Source organism: Chelonus insularis, unplaced genomic scaffold (assembly GCF_013357705.1).
Source record: "Chelonus insularis isolate UGA/USDA-ARS -01 unplaced genomic scaffold, ASM1335770v1 contig_57_pilon, whole genome shotgun sequence".
In the NCBI taxonomy this organism is placed as follows: Eukaryota; Metazoa; Arthropoda; class Insecta; order Hymenoptera; family Braconidae; genus Chelonus; species Chelonus insularis.
The window spans coordinates 85,088-103,160 of NW_023276654.1; the positions used below are offsets into that span (position 1 = coordinate 85,088).

Consider the following 18,073-nt stretch of genomic DNA (forward strand, 5'->3'; position numbering starts at 1 on the left):
AATGATCTTCTTGGTGTAGTCGTTGGAAGTGCATTAGCTGATATTACATCACCGGTTATTGCCAGATTACCTAAAATCGTGTCAATGGCACGGAATATTTAGCATGCACGTGAAGTTAGTAATATTCCGTTTATAGAGCCGCGATTTCGCCAAGATTTAAGCATACCTGATGGATTTTGCAATACTGATAAAGGTGCAGACATGCAGTTTGATGATAACGGTTAAAGGAATGACCGATTTTTAATTTTAACAACAGCCGCCGATTTCCAATGTTTGTCGGAATGTTCACAATGGGCTGGTTATGGTACATATTCATCCGTACCATTAATTTTTTAACAATATATACATTACACGGCTTAAAAAATGAAAAGATGTTTTTTCTTATCTACATTTTATTATCCGAAAAAAAAGAAAATACTTATACTAAAGTATTAACATCGATCAAGGATCGCGTGCCTACATTGAGACTTGAACGTGCAATGTTGGACTACAAAATTGCATTCATCAATACGTTTTAGTTACTGTTCTCAGAAGCTAAAATAGCTGGTTGCTTGTTCCATATCAGTCAGTGTCTGGTGAAAAGTTTAATCATCGGGGTTGCAACATGCATACAATACAGATTCACGATTTGCGTTAAATGTAGGGATGTTGCTCGCTCTAGTATTTGTTTCGATTGTAGATACTTCTGTCCTTTAAGATATGTCGAGTTACGGGGGGCAGATTATAGTTCGTCGTGCTCCATTTTGTACTGCTCTATATAATAGTCTGAATATGGGTACTCCGTACATACCAAGCACGAGACGAGTTAACGACCGCCAACCAAAGCGGATAAAGTTGGTACTACGAGAGGCTAAATTCCAACCCCTAGGCCTGGGGCTGCAAAGTCAAAATATGACATGTAGGATTAGGTACAACTTGCCAATTGATGTCGGACTCGTCGCGGTATGTTGTAAGGCCTCGGGCTAGTTACATGTATCCCCGTGCCTGTTTCAAGGCGCAGGTATAAGCATCATGAGAAACGCCATCGCGAAGAGAGTAGAGTTATAATTGAATGAAACACGAAAATAAATTTACATCATTCATCAGATTACTTTGGACGTATCTCTTTTAAAGTGTTACTTGTAGCGGTAAAAAACGGTTGAACCCTTACTTCTCCATAAATTTGTGGCATTGATATGACGCAATACTTAATGATGTTATTCGTTCCAACAATGCAGTCGAAGGTTCGATGGAAAAGTACGTATGTGTCATGCAAGCATGTGTAAATTTATCAATACAATGAAATGTGAGCAAAGCATGACGAAAGTACTTATGATACAGGCAAACACTAAATTGCGAATTTCTGCAAAACGTAGGCAGGGATACGTTAATATCGAGAGTGGATCAAAGAACATAGATTGACAGCACGGATCGGAACTGTCTTTGAAAAAAGTAAATTTCTATCGATGAATGTAAGTGATGATCTTACTGTTAAAAATTGCGCACGGAGATCCAATCGCGAGGACGATAATCTCCGGTCTTTAAATGCTATTGTCGTAAATGTACGTACCACAGAAGGTTACAAAAAGTCGTGAAGTAATGATACGCCAAGTATTGCATTTGAATGAAATCAATTATATTTATCAAAATCAAATGAATTTATTTCATTTGAAATTGTTAGATATTCTTGGAATGAAAGTCACGGATAATTGTTAATCATTAAAAATAAAAGAATGAACAAGGAATAAACAAAAGAAGATAGAGTATGTAGCATTAAAAAATTAAACATAGAAAAATTATCACATGACAAAAAATTAAGTGATTTCAATTAAACAAAACTTGATCACCCAAAAACTTGGCGTGTAGTCTAGTAGCCGTAATTTTGAGCTCTATGCTATCGTGCATTAATTATAGGAGAGTGATAAAAATTTTTTGGTTATATATTCTTGTAGAGGATGACGAGGAGAGTAGTTGTGCGAATTTTTATTACTCGGAAACAATAATTACTATTGTTTATCGAGTATTTAAGTTTGGCAAATTGCGTTTTTTCATTTTCACCGCTTACGCAGCAAGTACGGTGATAAAATAAGAGAAAATTGACATCTTATTTGTAGAGAATTACGTTTTCTGTAAAATAGTTCGCGAGAGCACCTGTCGATCGTGGACAGGCAAAATAATCCCCAAAAGTGGTGATCTGTCTAACCCCAAAAACTACAGGCCTATTGCATGTCTGAATACTCTCTACGAATTGTTCACCAAGATCATGTATGGGAGGATTTTGACTGCAATAGAGCCATCATGGAGACAAATAACCGAACAACGTTGCAGCAATCGTGGCTTGACAGGTCGCAAGGAGAACTTGTTAGTATACCGATACGTCGCAATGGACACATACTACTACAAGCGCAACTTGTCAATGACTTAGGTGGATTAAAATAGTGAGATGCATCGTAACATCGGGTGAAACGAAAGTGTCTACCAGAGCAGTGCCATTTAGGAGAGGCGAGTACCAGGGAGATACCCTGAGTCCTCTTCTATTTTGCATCTGACTGCTGACATTATCTGTTACTCTACGCCAAACGCCTGGATATAAAGCCGGACGAGTCTCCAACCGCGTATACGAAGTCACACATCTATTCTATATGGATGACTTGAACGTGTACGCGGCAAGTCGTGAGAGACTCCGAGCAGCCCTAGAGGTTGTGTCTGAGTATACCAGTGCAATCGGCATGGAGTTTGGGTTGGGCAAGTGCGCAGTTACCTACTTAGTGAAAGAAAGATCGCCGAACTAGAGTGATAATGTCGAGCTTACAGAGGGGAGCATCATAAAACATCTGGATGCTGGAGAGTCATACCGATATCTTGGACAGGCACAATCTCCTTTACAGGACGTGTCTGTCATTAAAGATACCCTCTGCAGTGAGTACAAGTGGCGACTTAAGAGAATATGGGGCTCTGAATTATCAGGCCCCAACAAAGTCGCAGCGACGAATATGCTCGCTTTCCCAGTCATGCTACACTTATTCGGAGTTCTTAAATGGCTCCGAAAAGAACTTCAAGATCTGGACATGATCACGAGGAAAACGATGACATTATATCCAAGTCATCATCCAACGCCTATACTTTTCCCGTGATCTGGGAGGGCGTCGACTACTAAGTTTGAAATGTCTACATGACAGGTTAGTAATAGGTCTGGCTTATGAAATCTATGAGAGCTCTGATCCCCTTCTCAAGTTCGTGAACAGCTTTGAACTATTGGGAAGGGATGCGTTCCCACATAGAGCAGCATATCAGGCAACGCAAAACCTCGGCTCAGTTTTCGACCCTAGCAGTCCAGGCAGTCTCAGGCTTCTGCGAATAACCAGAGAGCAGCGAAAGGTCGATATAAAAACGACCGTGCAGTTGAAACTGCTCGACGAACATGTGGCAAAATCCTTACATGGTATGTTTTATCGTCATCTCGAAACACAGGACTTATCACACCAGCTGACTTTCCAATACCTTAAGTCAGCTTGCTTGTTCTCTGAGACCGAAGGATTTATTATGGCCTGCCAAGATGGTGTATTTTCCACCCTCGCCTATCGGCGTGATGTTGTGCACGAGCAACTCGAGGACACAAGATGCCGAGTTAGTCACAGTGATGTAGATGACACGCTATTTCATGCATTATCGGCTTGTCCGATATGAGCGCGCTCAGCCAACATTTACCGGCAAAACGCCGCCCCAAGAGTGCTGTATTACCACCTTCAGCACTCTTATGGAATAGACGAGACACCAGTGCTGCCCTATGTGTCCGGTGAAATTGAGTCAGTCATTGAGAGCGGGAGAGCAAAGATTCTTTGGAATTACCTGTTCTCTACGCCTCAACGCATTCAACACAATAAGCCGGATATTACTTTTTTCGACCATACTACCAAGCACATATATCAAATTAAGTTCTCATCCCCGGCTGAGACGAATATACGTGCAAAAGAAGAGAGTAAACAGGAACGTTACAGAGAGCTCATGGAGGTCATGAGAAATGTCTATCATGAATACACAGCGCACGTGATAGTCCTGGTGATTAGCGCCCTTGGAGGGATAAGGGACCGCTTTCTGACAGAGCTTCGAACAATACCAGTCTGCCGTAGTCAGGCTAAGATTCTCGCGGCTCGTATGCAGAAAGCCGTCATCCTTGGTTCTCTCTGAATCCTGAGACGACTGTAAATAAATGACTGAACGGCTGCAGCCCCGGATCACCCTAAAACCTGAGGGAGTCGGGTGTCTGCACGATAATCCCGTCTAGTTAGGCCCCAGGTGGGTCGGATCCCTGGCCAGACACCTTTGGCGAATCGAAAGGAGATAACAATAATAATTTGGAAATTCATAATTTAGAAAATAATTCTAATACTTTTGATAAATCGGTCTCAACTTCTTCGATTAATAATAGTTTGTTAGCTTTTGCAAAACTAGGTAAATTTGATAGTTCTCAGACGTAGGAATCGTATTCCCGTCAATTTGAGACAATCGCTCGTCTGCATAAGTGGAAAGATGGAGTAAAAGCATCGATTTTAGTGTCCTGTTTAAAGGACAAAGTTCAAGTTATTTTAGAAACTTTAAGTTTAGAAGATTTAGGGAATTTTCAAAAATTAAAGAAAATTTTGGAAAATCGTTTTGGTAAATCTCAATTTTCTAGAGCTTATTTTAGTCGTTTTTAGGCCAGAACACAGTCTAAAAATAAAAATTTAACAAACGTTTCAAATGATTTGGAATGACTTGTCAAATTTGCGTATCCTTCGGTCTTTTTTGATGAGAGTAATAGAATTGCTGGTTTGCAATTCATTTCTGGATTAAAAAAATCAGAGTTACAATTTTCTCTTCGTTCGGAGAGAATTGAGTCTCTTTGATTAGCAACTCAGAGAGCTTTAGGGCTTGAGTCGATTGAAGATTTGACCTTTGGCGGTCAGAATAAAAATGAATTTGATAATAAGAATAATAATAATTTTAGTAAAAATAAAAATAATATCAATAAAAATAATAATTCAAGAAATAATTTTTAAAAAGATGATAAAAATAATTCGTTTAAAGGAAAATTTAGATGAAATTCCCAAAATCAAAATTCTTCGCAAATTTTCCAATGTTGGATTTGTGGTGAAAAAAGACATTCTAAGAAGAATTGTCAAGTTCTTCAAGCTGTTCAAGCTAGTTTATCAAATATTCATAATTCTAATGAGTCTACTGATGAAGGTTCATCAAAAAAAAAATTTCGTCAAAACTAAAAATTAATTCAATTGAATTTTAATATTCTTCTGGTTCTTCTAAACCGAATCTTTTACTTAGAGGAGATGTTAATGGCAAAAAATATATTATGACAGTTGATGCTGCTGCTGATATTACAGTTGTTAATTCTTCTTTATTTAAAGGGAGATTTTATTGGGGATGATTTAGCTTTTCAAACGTTTTAAAAATTGAAACAAATTTTGACTTCTACTCCAATTTTGGGTTATCCTAATTCAAATTATGCTTTTATTCTTGATACTGATGCTTCGAATGTTGGCATTGGTGCTGTGTTATCTCAGAAGATTCCAGTTAATAGAAATGGTGAGACTGTTTATGAAGAAAAAGTTATTGCTTATTTTAGCAAAACTTTAAATAATCATAAACGTAACCACTGTGTTACATGGAAAGAATTATTAAATGTCGTTATTTCTGTTGAACATTTCTGTCATTTGCTTCTTGGTAAGAGGTTTACTATTAGAACTGATCATGCTTCTCTCACTTGGTTACTTTCTTTCAAAAATCTTCTAGATCAAATAGCTCGTTGGTTTGAAATCTTATTTCAATATGATTTTGAAGTTCGACATAGACCTGGTCATAAACATGGCAATGCTGATGGTCTTTCTCGGTGTCCATGTGATTGTAAAAAATGTCTCGAAATAGATTCTGATAAAAAATGTGATAGTAGGCATATTTTCCGTGTCATTTGTGAAATTAACAATGATTCTGATTGAATTAAATTTCCAAATGACGATAAAATTTTGAATTTTATTAAATGTAAAATTTATTTATTAAATTCAAAAAGGAAAATAAAGTTCCCGAGTTTAATGATGTTTTATATTTGGATTCTACTTCTAGAATTTATTTACTTTATTGAAATTCTTTAGATTTGAAAAATGGTGTTTACTTAAACGTTGGGAAGCTCCACATCTTTCTTATATTCTTTTCCAGTTTGTCATTTCTCGAGCTAAAGTAAATGGAATAATTTATGAGGCTCATAACTTCCCTTCTGGTGGTTATTTTGGTATTAATACAACAATTTCAAAAATTTATCAACGATTTTTCTGGGCAACTCTTAAACAAGATGTTGAGATTTGGTAAAAAAAATGCAAAGTTGGTTACGCTAAAAAGGGTCCTCATAGAAAATCTTGTGGTCAACTTTAAATTCAAAATGTTGGTTCTCCTTGTGGAAGGCTTGTTATTGATATTCTTGGTCCTCTTACTAAAACTTCCTCTAGAAATAAATTTTTACTTCTTCTACTAAGAAGACTTTTGACTAATTTTTACTAAGATGATTAGTTATTTTGACTCTTTCTGAATGCCTAATTTCTGTTGAATTCAGGGTTTTTGTAACTGCCAGTCTGAAAACGTTAACTCTCATTGATCATTTGATTGTTGATTTAAATTCACAATGTCTGTCCTGGACCGTTTTCGTGGATTTACTTTAGGATATACACGGTTGGAGTCATTGTACCGGAATCCTTTTCTTTATTTATTGGCCTAAGTGAAGCAAAGTGAGGTACTAGATGTTCATGGTATCCTATTACTTTTGTTCACATGGAATGTGACCATTTAACCTAATTATTAATCGCACATTAATTCAACCATGAAATAATAAAATTTGTTTAAAAGAACTTTGCTATGATTCTGTAAGGAACTTTTATTTCGTTTAGTTGCATGACCTGCCAGTTCTTGGCATTTCCTACTCTTTGGGTTCCTATGATTCTTCCCAGTGGTTCTCCCTGATGAGAAAGAAGGAAGGAAAGGGAATTCAAGTTGGAAATATAGATTTTTAATTTTTAATTTGACTAACGGACGATTAGTTTTTTTAATGAATCTTTTATTGTATAGTATCACGATATTAGTTTAATTCAGATGATTTTGGTCTGTTTGGAGGATTTTGCCCGCCGGAGGATTTTTTTCGCCTAATTATTTCTCTTATTTATTTTCTAGCAGACAGAATTGAGGAGCGGCAGTATTGGAAGCTACGCTGAATTTTACTTTTAGTTATTTTTAAAATTATATTGAATTAAATCATAATTCATTAAGTTCGAGGTTTTATTTTAAGCTTAATTTAATTCCAGCTTAATCCAATACTTTACTTAACTACTAGGAATTGCCGGGTGGCAATTTTTAGAAGATCAGGAGGAGTGTAAAATATTTGTATGTCGCGATCTAATGACTATTAGACTAACGATAGTTTGTTAGTTAACGACGATTGCTTGACGATTAGATTGTTTATAGCAACGAGGGGAGAGTTTGTTTATCTCCAGTTTTTGTCTGACTTGAGACTTGAGTTGACCGCACGGATTCTTTCTTCCTTATTAATTGCTGTCAATCTTCATCAAACTTTTCCTTTATTGATTTATTTTCCGAAGTTGTTATTTGGTCTTATTTTACAATATATAGAGATAAAAAAATTCCTATTTTGCACAACATTAGGGCATGATTTATCTATGACTTTTCTTCTACAAGTTTATTTTCCGATGACTTACATACAAGTTCAAAATGGATGTATTCTTAAAACCGAGTTAATGATAATATTCCAAGTCTTTAAACCATATGAAATCTTAGAGTGAGATATTTTGTATAATTACCCCGATAATTTTACCGGTAAAATAAGGATTTGGAAGAAGAATTTCGAATCGGCTTATTTTTGGATTCTCTAGCGCTAAAAAATGAGGGGAACGTGTAGTAAAAAATCACGCAATTTTTTTATTTAAGAGCAATAATAAGAATGAAGGAATGGTATTTTTAAAATATTTTGAATTCACCTACGAAAATTTTTTTCATATGATAATTCATGAATTGACTGTAGATGTTAAACCGATTTTATTTACCTTAAAAAATCTTGAAAAAAATCACAGTGGTGTTCACTGGTCTGAGTGGGACCTAAACGGTCCACAAGACTAAGTTTTCAGTGAAAGTAATAATGAAATTTAGATTATACACACATTCATCCAATGAGTTTTTAGATATGGAGTTATGATATTAATTTAGCAAAAATTCAAAACCTATAATATCGCAAAGTTGGAGTGCTATCTCAATTTAAAAAAAAGTCCATAACGAGAAGACTATGTATAAAATTCAATTTAAAGAATCTAGTAATTTTAGGACCAGTTTATGAATTTCACAATGTTATTATGAGAGAGCTTGGTGCCGACTTTTCCCGAAATCCAGAGTTTTTTTTTCGTTCGCATACCATACATATCAATAATATAGGATTATCTTATAACTATCAGTGTAAAATAACTGTTCGTTACTCATCAAATTGCAAGTTATACCTATGGGGCATTGAAATAACACATGTATTTTTTGCAAACGTAAAATTCGCCTTTTACTTTACACAAAGAGCATCAAGTTTTTTTGCCGACAAATAAAAGAATAGGTATAATCGTGAAAAAACTTATTTCGTCTGTAAAACTTTTACTTATTTTTATGTTATCACCAAAACGTCTGTCTGACATTCTGTTAGTATGAGTAACGTGATTTTCAACCAAATTTTAAAATTGGCAGCCAAAATCTTTTGGCACTCTCTACATACATTATGAATTTCCCATAAAGGAGGTATTGGAATGATCGGGCGTTCGGATATTTTTCGTTCTCGGTTTCTCAGAGAATAATCGAGATATCAACTTCAGGCTAATTCCATTTGAAAGAAAATTGCAAAAAAAAGAGCTGAAAAAAGTTTAAATATTGTCTGTCAATTACTTTTCTCTTATTTGCAAAGAAGGAAATAAAAATTCAAAACTAGCACAGGTTTTAAATCGATAAATCGGTAACGGTTAGTTCTACGATAAAAAGTCGTAATAATTTTTTGTAGCAAATAAGTCAACAAACATGTTCTATGACAGAAGTGTAAAAATGCCAAATATTCACCGAAAATCGTTATAGAACGGTTTTTTTTTAAATATAAATTATATATTATTATTTATTTGAAAAAATTATTTTTAAAGCGAGTATTTTAAAAAAAATTTATAATTACGTTTATTCCAAGACAAAATGAATAAGTATTTTCTTGCCATTTTCTTCCCTCTATTAATTGGAATCGACTTATAGTAAGTTCTATTTGTGGGAACTGCAAATAGCCTCATACCATTTCTTTTTTAATGTGAGTCGTATTTTACTTACCTGACATCACCTCCTAAGCATGTTAAATTATCTGGGAGAGTATTAACAGATGCACTTGATACAGCTGCATTTATTGAAGCAGGATTAGATGTCGATTTGGTGTAATATTGAAATATGTTCGTGTCATCCAACTTGTTTAATTGAGAATTTTTCGGCTGATGCTGGAGCATAGAGTTCGTAAGTGATCCACCAGGTGTTGCTGGCGCAGATTTACTATTAGTCATTCCATTCAATTGTAATGAGGGAGATTTAATGCTTCGTGGTGAACTATTTGGTGTCGATTGTGGTGATGATTGATGATTCTTTAATAAAAACCATTGAAATTGGTCATGACAAAAATAAAAAACTATAATTAAAATGTGTTCATTTTTTTTTTAACTTACTTTTAACATTCTCATCAAGCTTTCTAATTGGATCATTAATTGCTTTCTTGAGTCTTGTAATGCTGATAAATGTGATTCTAATTCATCTTTTCGCAGTCGTAACGCTCGAAGCTCATTCATAAGAGTAGGATTTTCCACTCCAGATCCTTCGATTTCTTGCTGCCGTCTGAAAGTATTATCATAATTATATTGTAAAAATAAATTGAATCAGAGTGTCTTTCTGTAATTTTAAGAAAATTGCCTTTATTTCTATTTCTTTAACAAATTACTAGCTATGGAACATGATTCAAAATAAGCATGTTTTCCATAACAATTGCATCTCGTTCGAATGAGCAAGAATCGAATCAGACATTAGAATGAAAGTTTTTCTTGTTTATTATTGATGCACATAAATTCGTCACCTTTTAATTTCAAATTCACGAAGTATTGTGTATTCGGTATTCAGTAATTTGAATTTCAAAATTATTATCCAATATGTTACTTAATCAATTTTTCATGTAACGTCGTAATGCCACATTGATCACTTATAATAAATGAAAGACTTTGTTTATTAGCTGAACAATAGTATTGCTCCTAATTCTTGAGCATTAATCTTCACAGTTTAGTATTGTTTATACCAATCGAATAGCATCTGTGTTGACGAAGTCATGAGAATAAGCCAGTCGTTAATTATTTCGATAAAGTTTGTTAATTATTTGCTATTTCATTCTATGTTACTGATACGGAACTTCATAAATCTATAAACGTACGATTGTAACAATAGTTCTATATGATCACATAGTCATAACGTCAATTCAAACATTTGTATGTTCTCAATGAATGTTTCTTTCAACAGATGAGCTGTTGATTGTTGTAAGTAATTCGTGAGTTTAATCAGGCCACAACTCGATGTTTCTTGGCCAAGAACATCTAAATAAATGTGTCTTTTTAAGAATATTTCTAGAAATAATACATAGATAAACAGAATTTTTTTGAGTGAACCTTAAAATAATAAAACAACTTAAATTTTGTAAAGTAATGACTGGCAATGAAGATAAATTCATATATGATCTACGAGTAAATACAGAATGTTAATTATTGGTAAGCTGGATATTGATGTAGATTTACTGTCTGTCAATTATCCATAATACTATATGATATAATTTTTGTTGATTTCATAAAAATATTGGTTGGTTGTCATTGCACTAATTATAACTATCGATGATGGCATGATAGGCAAAAGAGCCACATTCGGATTGTATTCTGATGATAGATTATCGTGAACGTTTAATAAGTAGGTGGGGAGAAAAATGACAGGATATGGATGGAATACTCCCGACCAAGTCAGAACACAATGAAAAAATTTCCGCATAAAAAAATGCTCCGACTTCAGTCGAGGGTAAGAGCAACGCCCGAAAAAAGTATTCTTCAATCTTGTAGTAAAGTCTAAAAGTTACAGGACATTTTTTTAGAAAAAAATTGAAATTGGAACGAATTGAATATTGTGGAAAGCTGTCAATAATTCGGATATTTCTCGGGATTTTACATAAATTTTTAACAATATTTTAAAACTTTTTAAAATAACCAGAAGCATCTATATATATCTCTAATTATCTTGTAAAGTATCCCCGATTCTGTTGTAAAATTAACTTTTATGAAAAACACTAATCGATGTAAATAAGATTAGCGCGTCTGTGTGTAATTTAAAAAGAAGTGGATGTAATTCAAACAATGTGCGGAGGGTTACTTGCACACTGTTGAAACGTAAATGATTAATTGTAATTGTTGAAATTTTTGTATGTCAGTTTCCCTGTCAGTCCAATGTTCCAATAAATACTTTCAAAAGTGAGCAGGAGAGTATCAGGAGTACAACAGGCTATTTGTTATCTATGCAAATTGTTTATTCCGTTATTTTTCAACAAAACGGCTGCTGGCTTCATTCCAGCATCACAGTTTCTAATACGTAGACACAGGACTTTAAGTAAGGACGAATAAATCGCAAAAAATCATGGAAATTTAGGACTTGAGTGCAGAAGATGTGTACGTAGTCCTTACACTAAAACAGTTGCAAATATTTACATAGCAAGTGAATCTGAGATATTTCAGGATTTTTGTATCTATTTTAACGTTTATTATTATCAAGATGTTACTTTCTAACGTCCTTCACGTAGTTTTAAGTCTAAATTCAATATATTTTCATTTTATCGCAAAGAAATATTAATACATTTACATTCATTGAAACGAATTCACACCAATATACTCAAGTCTCAGGCACATGTTCGTGCGGCAAGCGAAAGCCAATATATTCTCTAATCTATTGTTGGTAACTGTTACCGATCTTTTTTATTTAGGAGCGCGAGACGGCGACATTGTGCAATAGCTAGAAAAGTAATTCCTCTACATTAAGTCGTTATCCGAGCTTTTATAAATTAAAAAATAGAGAAAGGTCACTCTTACTATACAATTAAATCGGAAATACCCTATGGTCGATATTAAATTAACCGATGATAAGTGCGTAAAATAAATAAAACTTCATAATTCTCCGAGATAGCGTATGAGTGCTGAATTTTAGCAAAATTTTTAAATTCAAATGAATTTTGAAATTAAGCGTGTTTATAAATCATTTTTGAATTGACTATTGTATTGAACAAACTGTTCCATTGTAGCATGAAATATTCAAAAGAAAAATACAAAAAATTGAATTTTATGATATGCGAATTAGTCAATTCTGATAATCATGTGAATTTTATTTGAAAGAAACGGTGGATTAATTTTATAGATTCAATTACATGTAAATTAGAATTTTCTTCTACTGTATGTTCTATAGAAGTTTGCTAAGTCCATGCAGTACGGGTAAAAAATCATGGCTTTTTTTGCAGTTTAATAGCTTCTCTAAAAACAAGGTGAACATCAAATAGTCGAAAAATTAATCTTACTTTACATCATTGAACAAGCGTTCATGACACAGAATTCTTCTACAGTGTTTAGGAAATTCATGTATAGTTACACATAAAAAGTTGTGTAACAGTTGATACCTTCACGATTTAGTAAATTTTCATGATAAAAATATTTATTGGTTTATGTAGCATTATTTTCAGCTGGATAACGTCTTGGAGCAATGGTATAAAAAAACAGCATTCTTTATTGTACACAATATTAAATACTGCTTTTTTCATATAAATTTTGGTGCAAATACAAATGTAGATTATCCAGCTGACATAGATTAATAAAAATTAATATTGACTCGCAGATATTCAATTTCTACAAGTGACCAACCAGAATCTTGACCTTGAAAATCTTCCATTCTTGCTAGTAGTTTTTCAACAATATTTGCGAAGAAAAGTTGTGATTGATATAAAACAATAATATTCAGAAATATTCGTCGTCTGTCGGTTGTAAAGATATTTTTCTAAGGCAATAGGTGTACTAAATATGGTAAAATATTTTTATATCGCCATCTAATGACAGTTTGTATATCTCGAGTATTTGACTAAGACTTGAGTTGACCGCACGGATTCTTTCATTATAATTAATTGCTGTCATTCTTAAATAAACTTTTCCTTTATTTATTTATGCTCCAAAATTGTTATTTGGTCTCATTTTACATTGGTGTCAGACAGTTCTTCGTTTCGCGCGCCGTGAACATTGTTAGTTTGTGAATTTTAAAGAATATTGGGAAAAAAATCATGCCAAAGATTCCAAGTCGCAGGCAGACTCGAGCTGGAAGGAGAACTCAATATGCCGATTGTGTCGAAGACGGTACTGATAAAGGACTTTGAGTTCTAGAGATTAGGTTAAATCGGTTGGAAAAAAGTTGAACAGTGATTAAATTCGTTTGTATAAGCCTTTCGAGGAAAGTCGGAAAAAGACTCCAAATTTATTCTGAGAAACAAGGAATTCAATTACTAATGATAATAATAATAATAATGATAATAATAATACTAGTGATAATAACTTTTCAGAGAATTCTGTGACGAACATCTATCACGAATTCCGGAAGAGTTTCAACGAGTCAGCATTGATGAGGTCCGGAATGCTCTAAAGGGCACAAAGAACCAGGCTGCCCCTGGGCCAGATGCAATGCCCACCTTCTGGTGGAAGAAATTGACATCATCTCACCAATATCTGGCTCGTATCTTCTCGGAATATCTAGGAGGAGATACGCCCATTTCTGAATGACTCGTTGAAGGGTAGACTGTGCTGATCGCCAAAAGTGGTGATCTATCTAACCCCAAGAACTACAGGCCTACTGCATGTCTGAATACTTTCTACGAATTGTTTACGAAGATCTTAAACGAGAGGATTTTGACTGCAATGGAACCTGTATGGAGACAGATAAATGAACAACGTGGCAGCAAGCGTGGCTTCACGGGTTGCAAAAAGAACTTGAAGCACTACTACAAGCGCAACTTGTCAATGGCCTGGGTGGATCACAGAAAGACATTCGACACAACATCAGACGAGCTTCTCCTCTACTTGCTCGAATGCCTTTCAGTACCCCCACAAATAGTGAGATGCTTCGAACATGTTATGCCGCTCTGGAGGACACGTTTTACCGTAACATCTGGTGAAACGAAAGTGTCTACCAGAGCAGTGCCATTTAGGTAAGGCGAGTACTAGGGAGATACCCTGAGTCCTCTTCTATTTTGCATCTGACTGCTGACATTATCTGTTACTCTACGCCAAACGCCTGGATATAAAGCCGGACGAGTCTCCAACCGCGTATACGAAGTCACACATCTATTCTATATGGATGACTTGAACGTGTACGCGGCAAGTCGTGAGAGACTCCGAGCAGCCCTAGAGGTTGTGTCTGAGTATACCAGTGCAATCGGCATGGAGTTTGGGTTGGGCAAGTGCGCAGTTACCTACTTAGTAAAAGAAAGATCGCCGAACTAGAGTGATAATGTCGAGCTTACAGAGGGGAGCATCATAAAACATCTGGATGCTGGAGAGTCTTGATATACTTATTTGGAGTTTTCAAATGGCTCCGAAAAGAGCTTGAAGATCTGGACATGATCACGAGGAAAACGATGACATTACATCGAAGTCATCATTCGCGATCTTCTGTCCAACGCCTATACTTTCCCCGTAATCTAAGAGGGCGTGGACTACTAAGTTTGGAGTGTCAACATGACAGGTTAGCGTTAGGTCTGGCTTATGACACTCATGAGAGCTCTGATCCCCTTCTCAAGTTCGTGAACAGCTTTGAACTATTGGGAAGGGATGCGTTCCCACATAGAGCAGCATATCAGGCAACGCAAAACCTCGGCTCAGTTTTCGACCCTAGCAGTCCAGGCAGTCTCAGGCTTCTGCGAATAACCAGAGGGCAGACGAACCGGAAGGTAAAAATAATAGTAACAACAATGATGATAATAATAATGTAAACATTCATAATTTAGAAAATAGTTTTAACAATTCGGTTGAATTCGTCTTAAGTTTGTCGGTTAATAATAGTTCGTTAGCTTTTGCAAGATGGGGTAAATTTGATGGTTCTCTGATGTGGGAATCCCATTCACGTTAATTTGAGTCTATCGCTCGTCTGCATAAGTGAACAAATAAGGTGAAACCATCAATTTTAGTATCCCGTTTAAAGGACATAGCTCAAGTTATTCTGGAAAATCTTGAGTTAAGAAGATTTGGGGAATTTTGAAAAATTGAAGAAAGTTTTGGAAGATCGTTTTGGAGAAGCTCAATTTTCTAGAGCTTATTTTAGTCATTTTCAGGCTAGGAAATAGACTAAAAATGAAAAACTGACAGACTATTAGAGAATTGAGCATCAATTTTTTTAAATTATAAGGAACAGAAAAATGTTTAAAAAAAAATTAATAGATTTTCCGGTAATTACCTAGTTTAGGTTGCATCTGCCCCATTTTCATGAAATTTTAGTATATTGTAGGGAAAATTATGCTAAATAATTTCATAGACGTACATTCTTGTGCATACTTTTTCATGGTTAAAATTTGGATATTAGCATGCATTAGGTTTTATCTCGGTAGCACTTCGTCCGAGAATAATAACATCATCGCATAAGAATTTGCACAAGATTTTGATTTCTCTGTTCACATTCGACTGTTATTGTATGCTTGGACATTAAGAGGAAGATGTCATAAGACGTGTTCTCTTACACAAGGAAAAGGAAGACTTAATTTTATTGATAACATAGCAATCCATTTGATTTTAAACTTTTTTGGTGCTTCAAAATTTTTCTAAATAGTTATTAAAAAATAAGAATTTGCATCCGACATTATCAGTTTCAGTGGGATACTTCAAACACTTGAAGGAAAATTCTGAATAAAATTTATGCTGTCAAATGTCTATGAGCATTTTCATCAAACATTCGATCTACAATTTCTTACCCACATTTATGTGGGTTTTTTTTAAAACAATTAATAGAAACAATTTTATGCTTTTGCGATTATGGCAGTCAAACTTGGCGCAATTCTATGATTTTATTTATCTTTTGCATGTAGAACAATTTAAAATATATCGGATTCTCGAACAACAGAGACGTGGCGTCATTTTTTTTACAAATTTCGAACGATAATTGTTTTTAGCGCATTTTATTTACTTTTTCATATTAGATTAGATAATATTGATTGAAATAAAAATAAAAAACCTACGATATCACGAAATCACCGTGGTACCTTAACTTTACACGAAAGAGCAATAGATAACAATAGATGTTTTTTTTTAATTTTTTTTTTTTCGTTGGTAACTTAAGTTTAATTGAAGCTCGTTTCTACGGTAAAAGAACTTAAATTTTTTGTGATGATCTTGAGTTGGATTATTTATAACAAATTCTGTTAGTTTTATTTATGGACGTTTGTTTCAATCCACTTCTCATACTTAAAAATGATTACAGCGAGGCAAGTTAATTTGAGATAAGTTAAACGAAGTGGAAGTGATACCAAACTTTCCACACTGCAAACCAAAGTCTATGATACTTGTATACACTTTTAACACGCTAAGCGTCTTTAATGTTGAATGTCGTAAACAATCTATAGATTTTCACACACTATGAAATGTGTCAAAAGTGTCTACAAATAACGTACAGTTTGTTCATGGACATGTTACGTTGAATACGCCTTATGTATGTCATTATAACATGGGCTTAGAATCTTGGGATTTGCAGTGCACCAGGAAAAAGAGTTCAATTCTGACAAAAGAAATAGGATGTGTTGGTTTTTTTCCATCTATGCCATGATACGAGTTTATTCTTACAAATTTGTCCGCGTAAATGCTGTTTGACTAGTGTTCTGACTTGGAGGGCCCCAAGTCAGCAAGTCTCAGAATATTTGAAAATTCGTAATGCCGGACTTGTCCACCGGCGTGTCAGTCAACTCTCTGGACCAATCATCGGGAAGTATCTCCCTCATGGCCCAGAAGGCAACTCTACGGCCCTAGTGACGCCAACAAGCACGCGGTCGAGCACTTGTGGCGTCAGTTAGCTCCAGGCAAATCACGCGGTCATCTCTGTATAATTGTTCGCAGTCAAATCGCGGTTTTGTGCAGTCAGCTCACCTTTGGTAGTACCAAAGACGGTCAAGTAGACTCGGACAACTCTCACGAACATACGTGAATCATCGAAATTACTCTCATCAGTGCCAGTGGTCCAGTATAGTCAGTTTTAGTGTCTTTGAGCGCGAAGCTGAACTGGCGTCGACGCCATAGTGCCTCACAGACATTCACATATACATCGCACACCCGAACAACTCTGGTGTATACCGTGAATGTTGCTATTCACTGTTTTGAGACGTTTTTTGATGAAAAAACAACCATCAGACAATTCAAAAGTGTATGAACAAGTAATGTACAGTCAACTCACATAAACTCAGTGATTATTAATTTCTATTGTTTAAGTTAAGTGTTATTGGTTAATAAAAATCTATAAAACCCATACAATTTGGTGTTAATAAACTATTTTAAGGAACCTTCTAGCATCCAACCTTTGTTCTTATTCTGCTCTTATTTATTACAGTCCACTAGTTTTAAGTTGCTCGTCCGGCTGACTCGAAGTCAGAACAACTAGTATAAACAGTAATGATTTAGGAATTGACGGACAGGAATTAGGAACCATTTATTTTATCAGCGAGTTAATAAAATCTCTTATCCATTGTTGTTCTGACTTTGAGGCGGCTGAGTGAGAAGTCGGGACTTTGTGGACTGTACTTTTTAGGATATTTGGACGGAGAACCACTGTCGAGGGTAGCAGGATCAAGTGCCCAGAGGTGGTTCGGTACCTGAGGGTCTGGCTCGGCAGAGACCTCGGCATGTCTTCACATGTTTATGAGCGACAGTCGCGGGCGGGAAGGTTATTTCATGAGATGGGACGCCTTTCGCAG

General features: G+C 35.1%; 1 protein-coding gene across 4 annotated transcripts in view; it reads right to left on the reverse strand.

Annotated features, from left to right (window-relative positions):
- Positions 1 to 18,073, reverse strand: part of LOC118070371 (dystrobrevin beta) — a 300,960-nt gene that overhangs the window by 21,978 nt on the left and 260,909 nt on the right. For all 4 annotated transcript variants that reach the window (XM_035088930.1, XM_035088929.1, XM_035088931.1 and 1 more), the window contains 2 exons: positions 9,750 to 9,915; positions 9,367 to 9,668 (listed from right to left, as the gene is read on the reverse strand). In XM_035088930.1, coding sequence (XP_034944821.1) covers positions 9,367 to 9,668; positions 9,750 to 9,915 — 468 coding nt within the window. The remainder of the gene's footprint in view (positions 1 to 9,366; positions 9,669 to 9,749; positions 9,916 to 18,073) is intronic.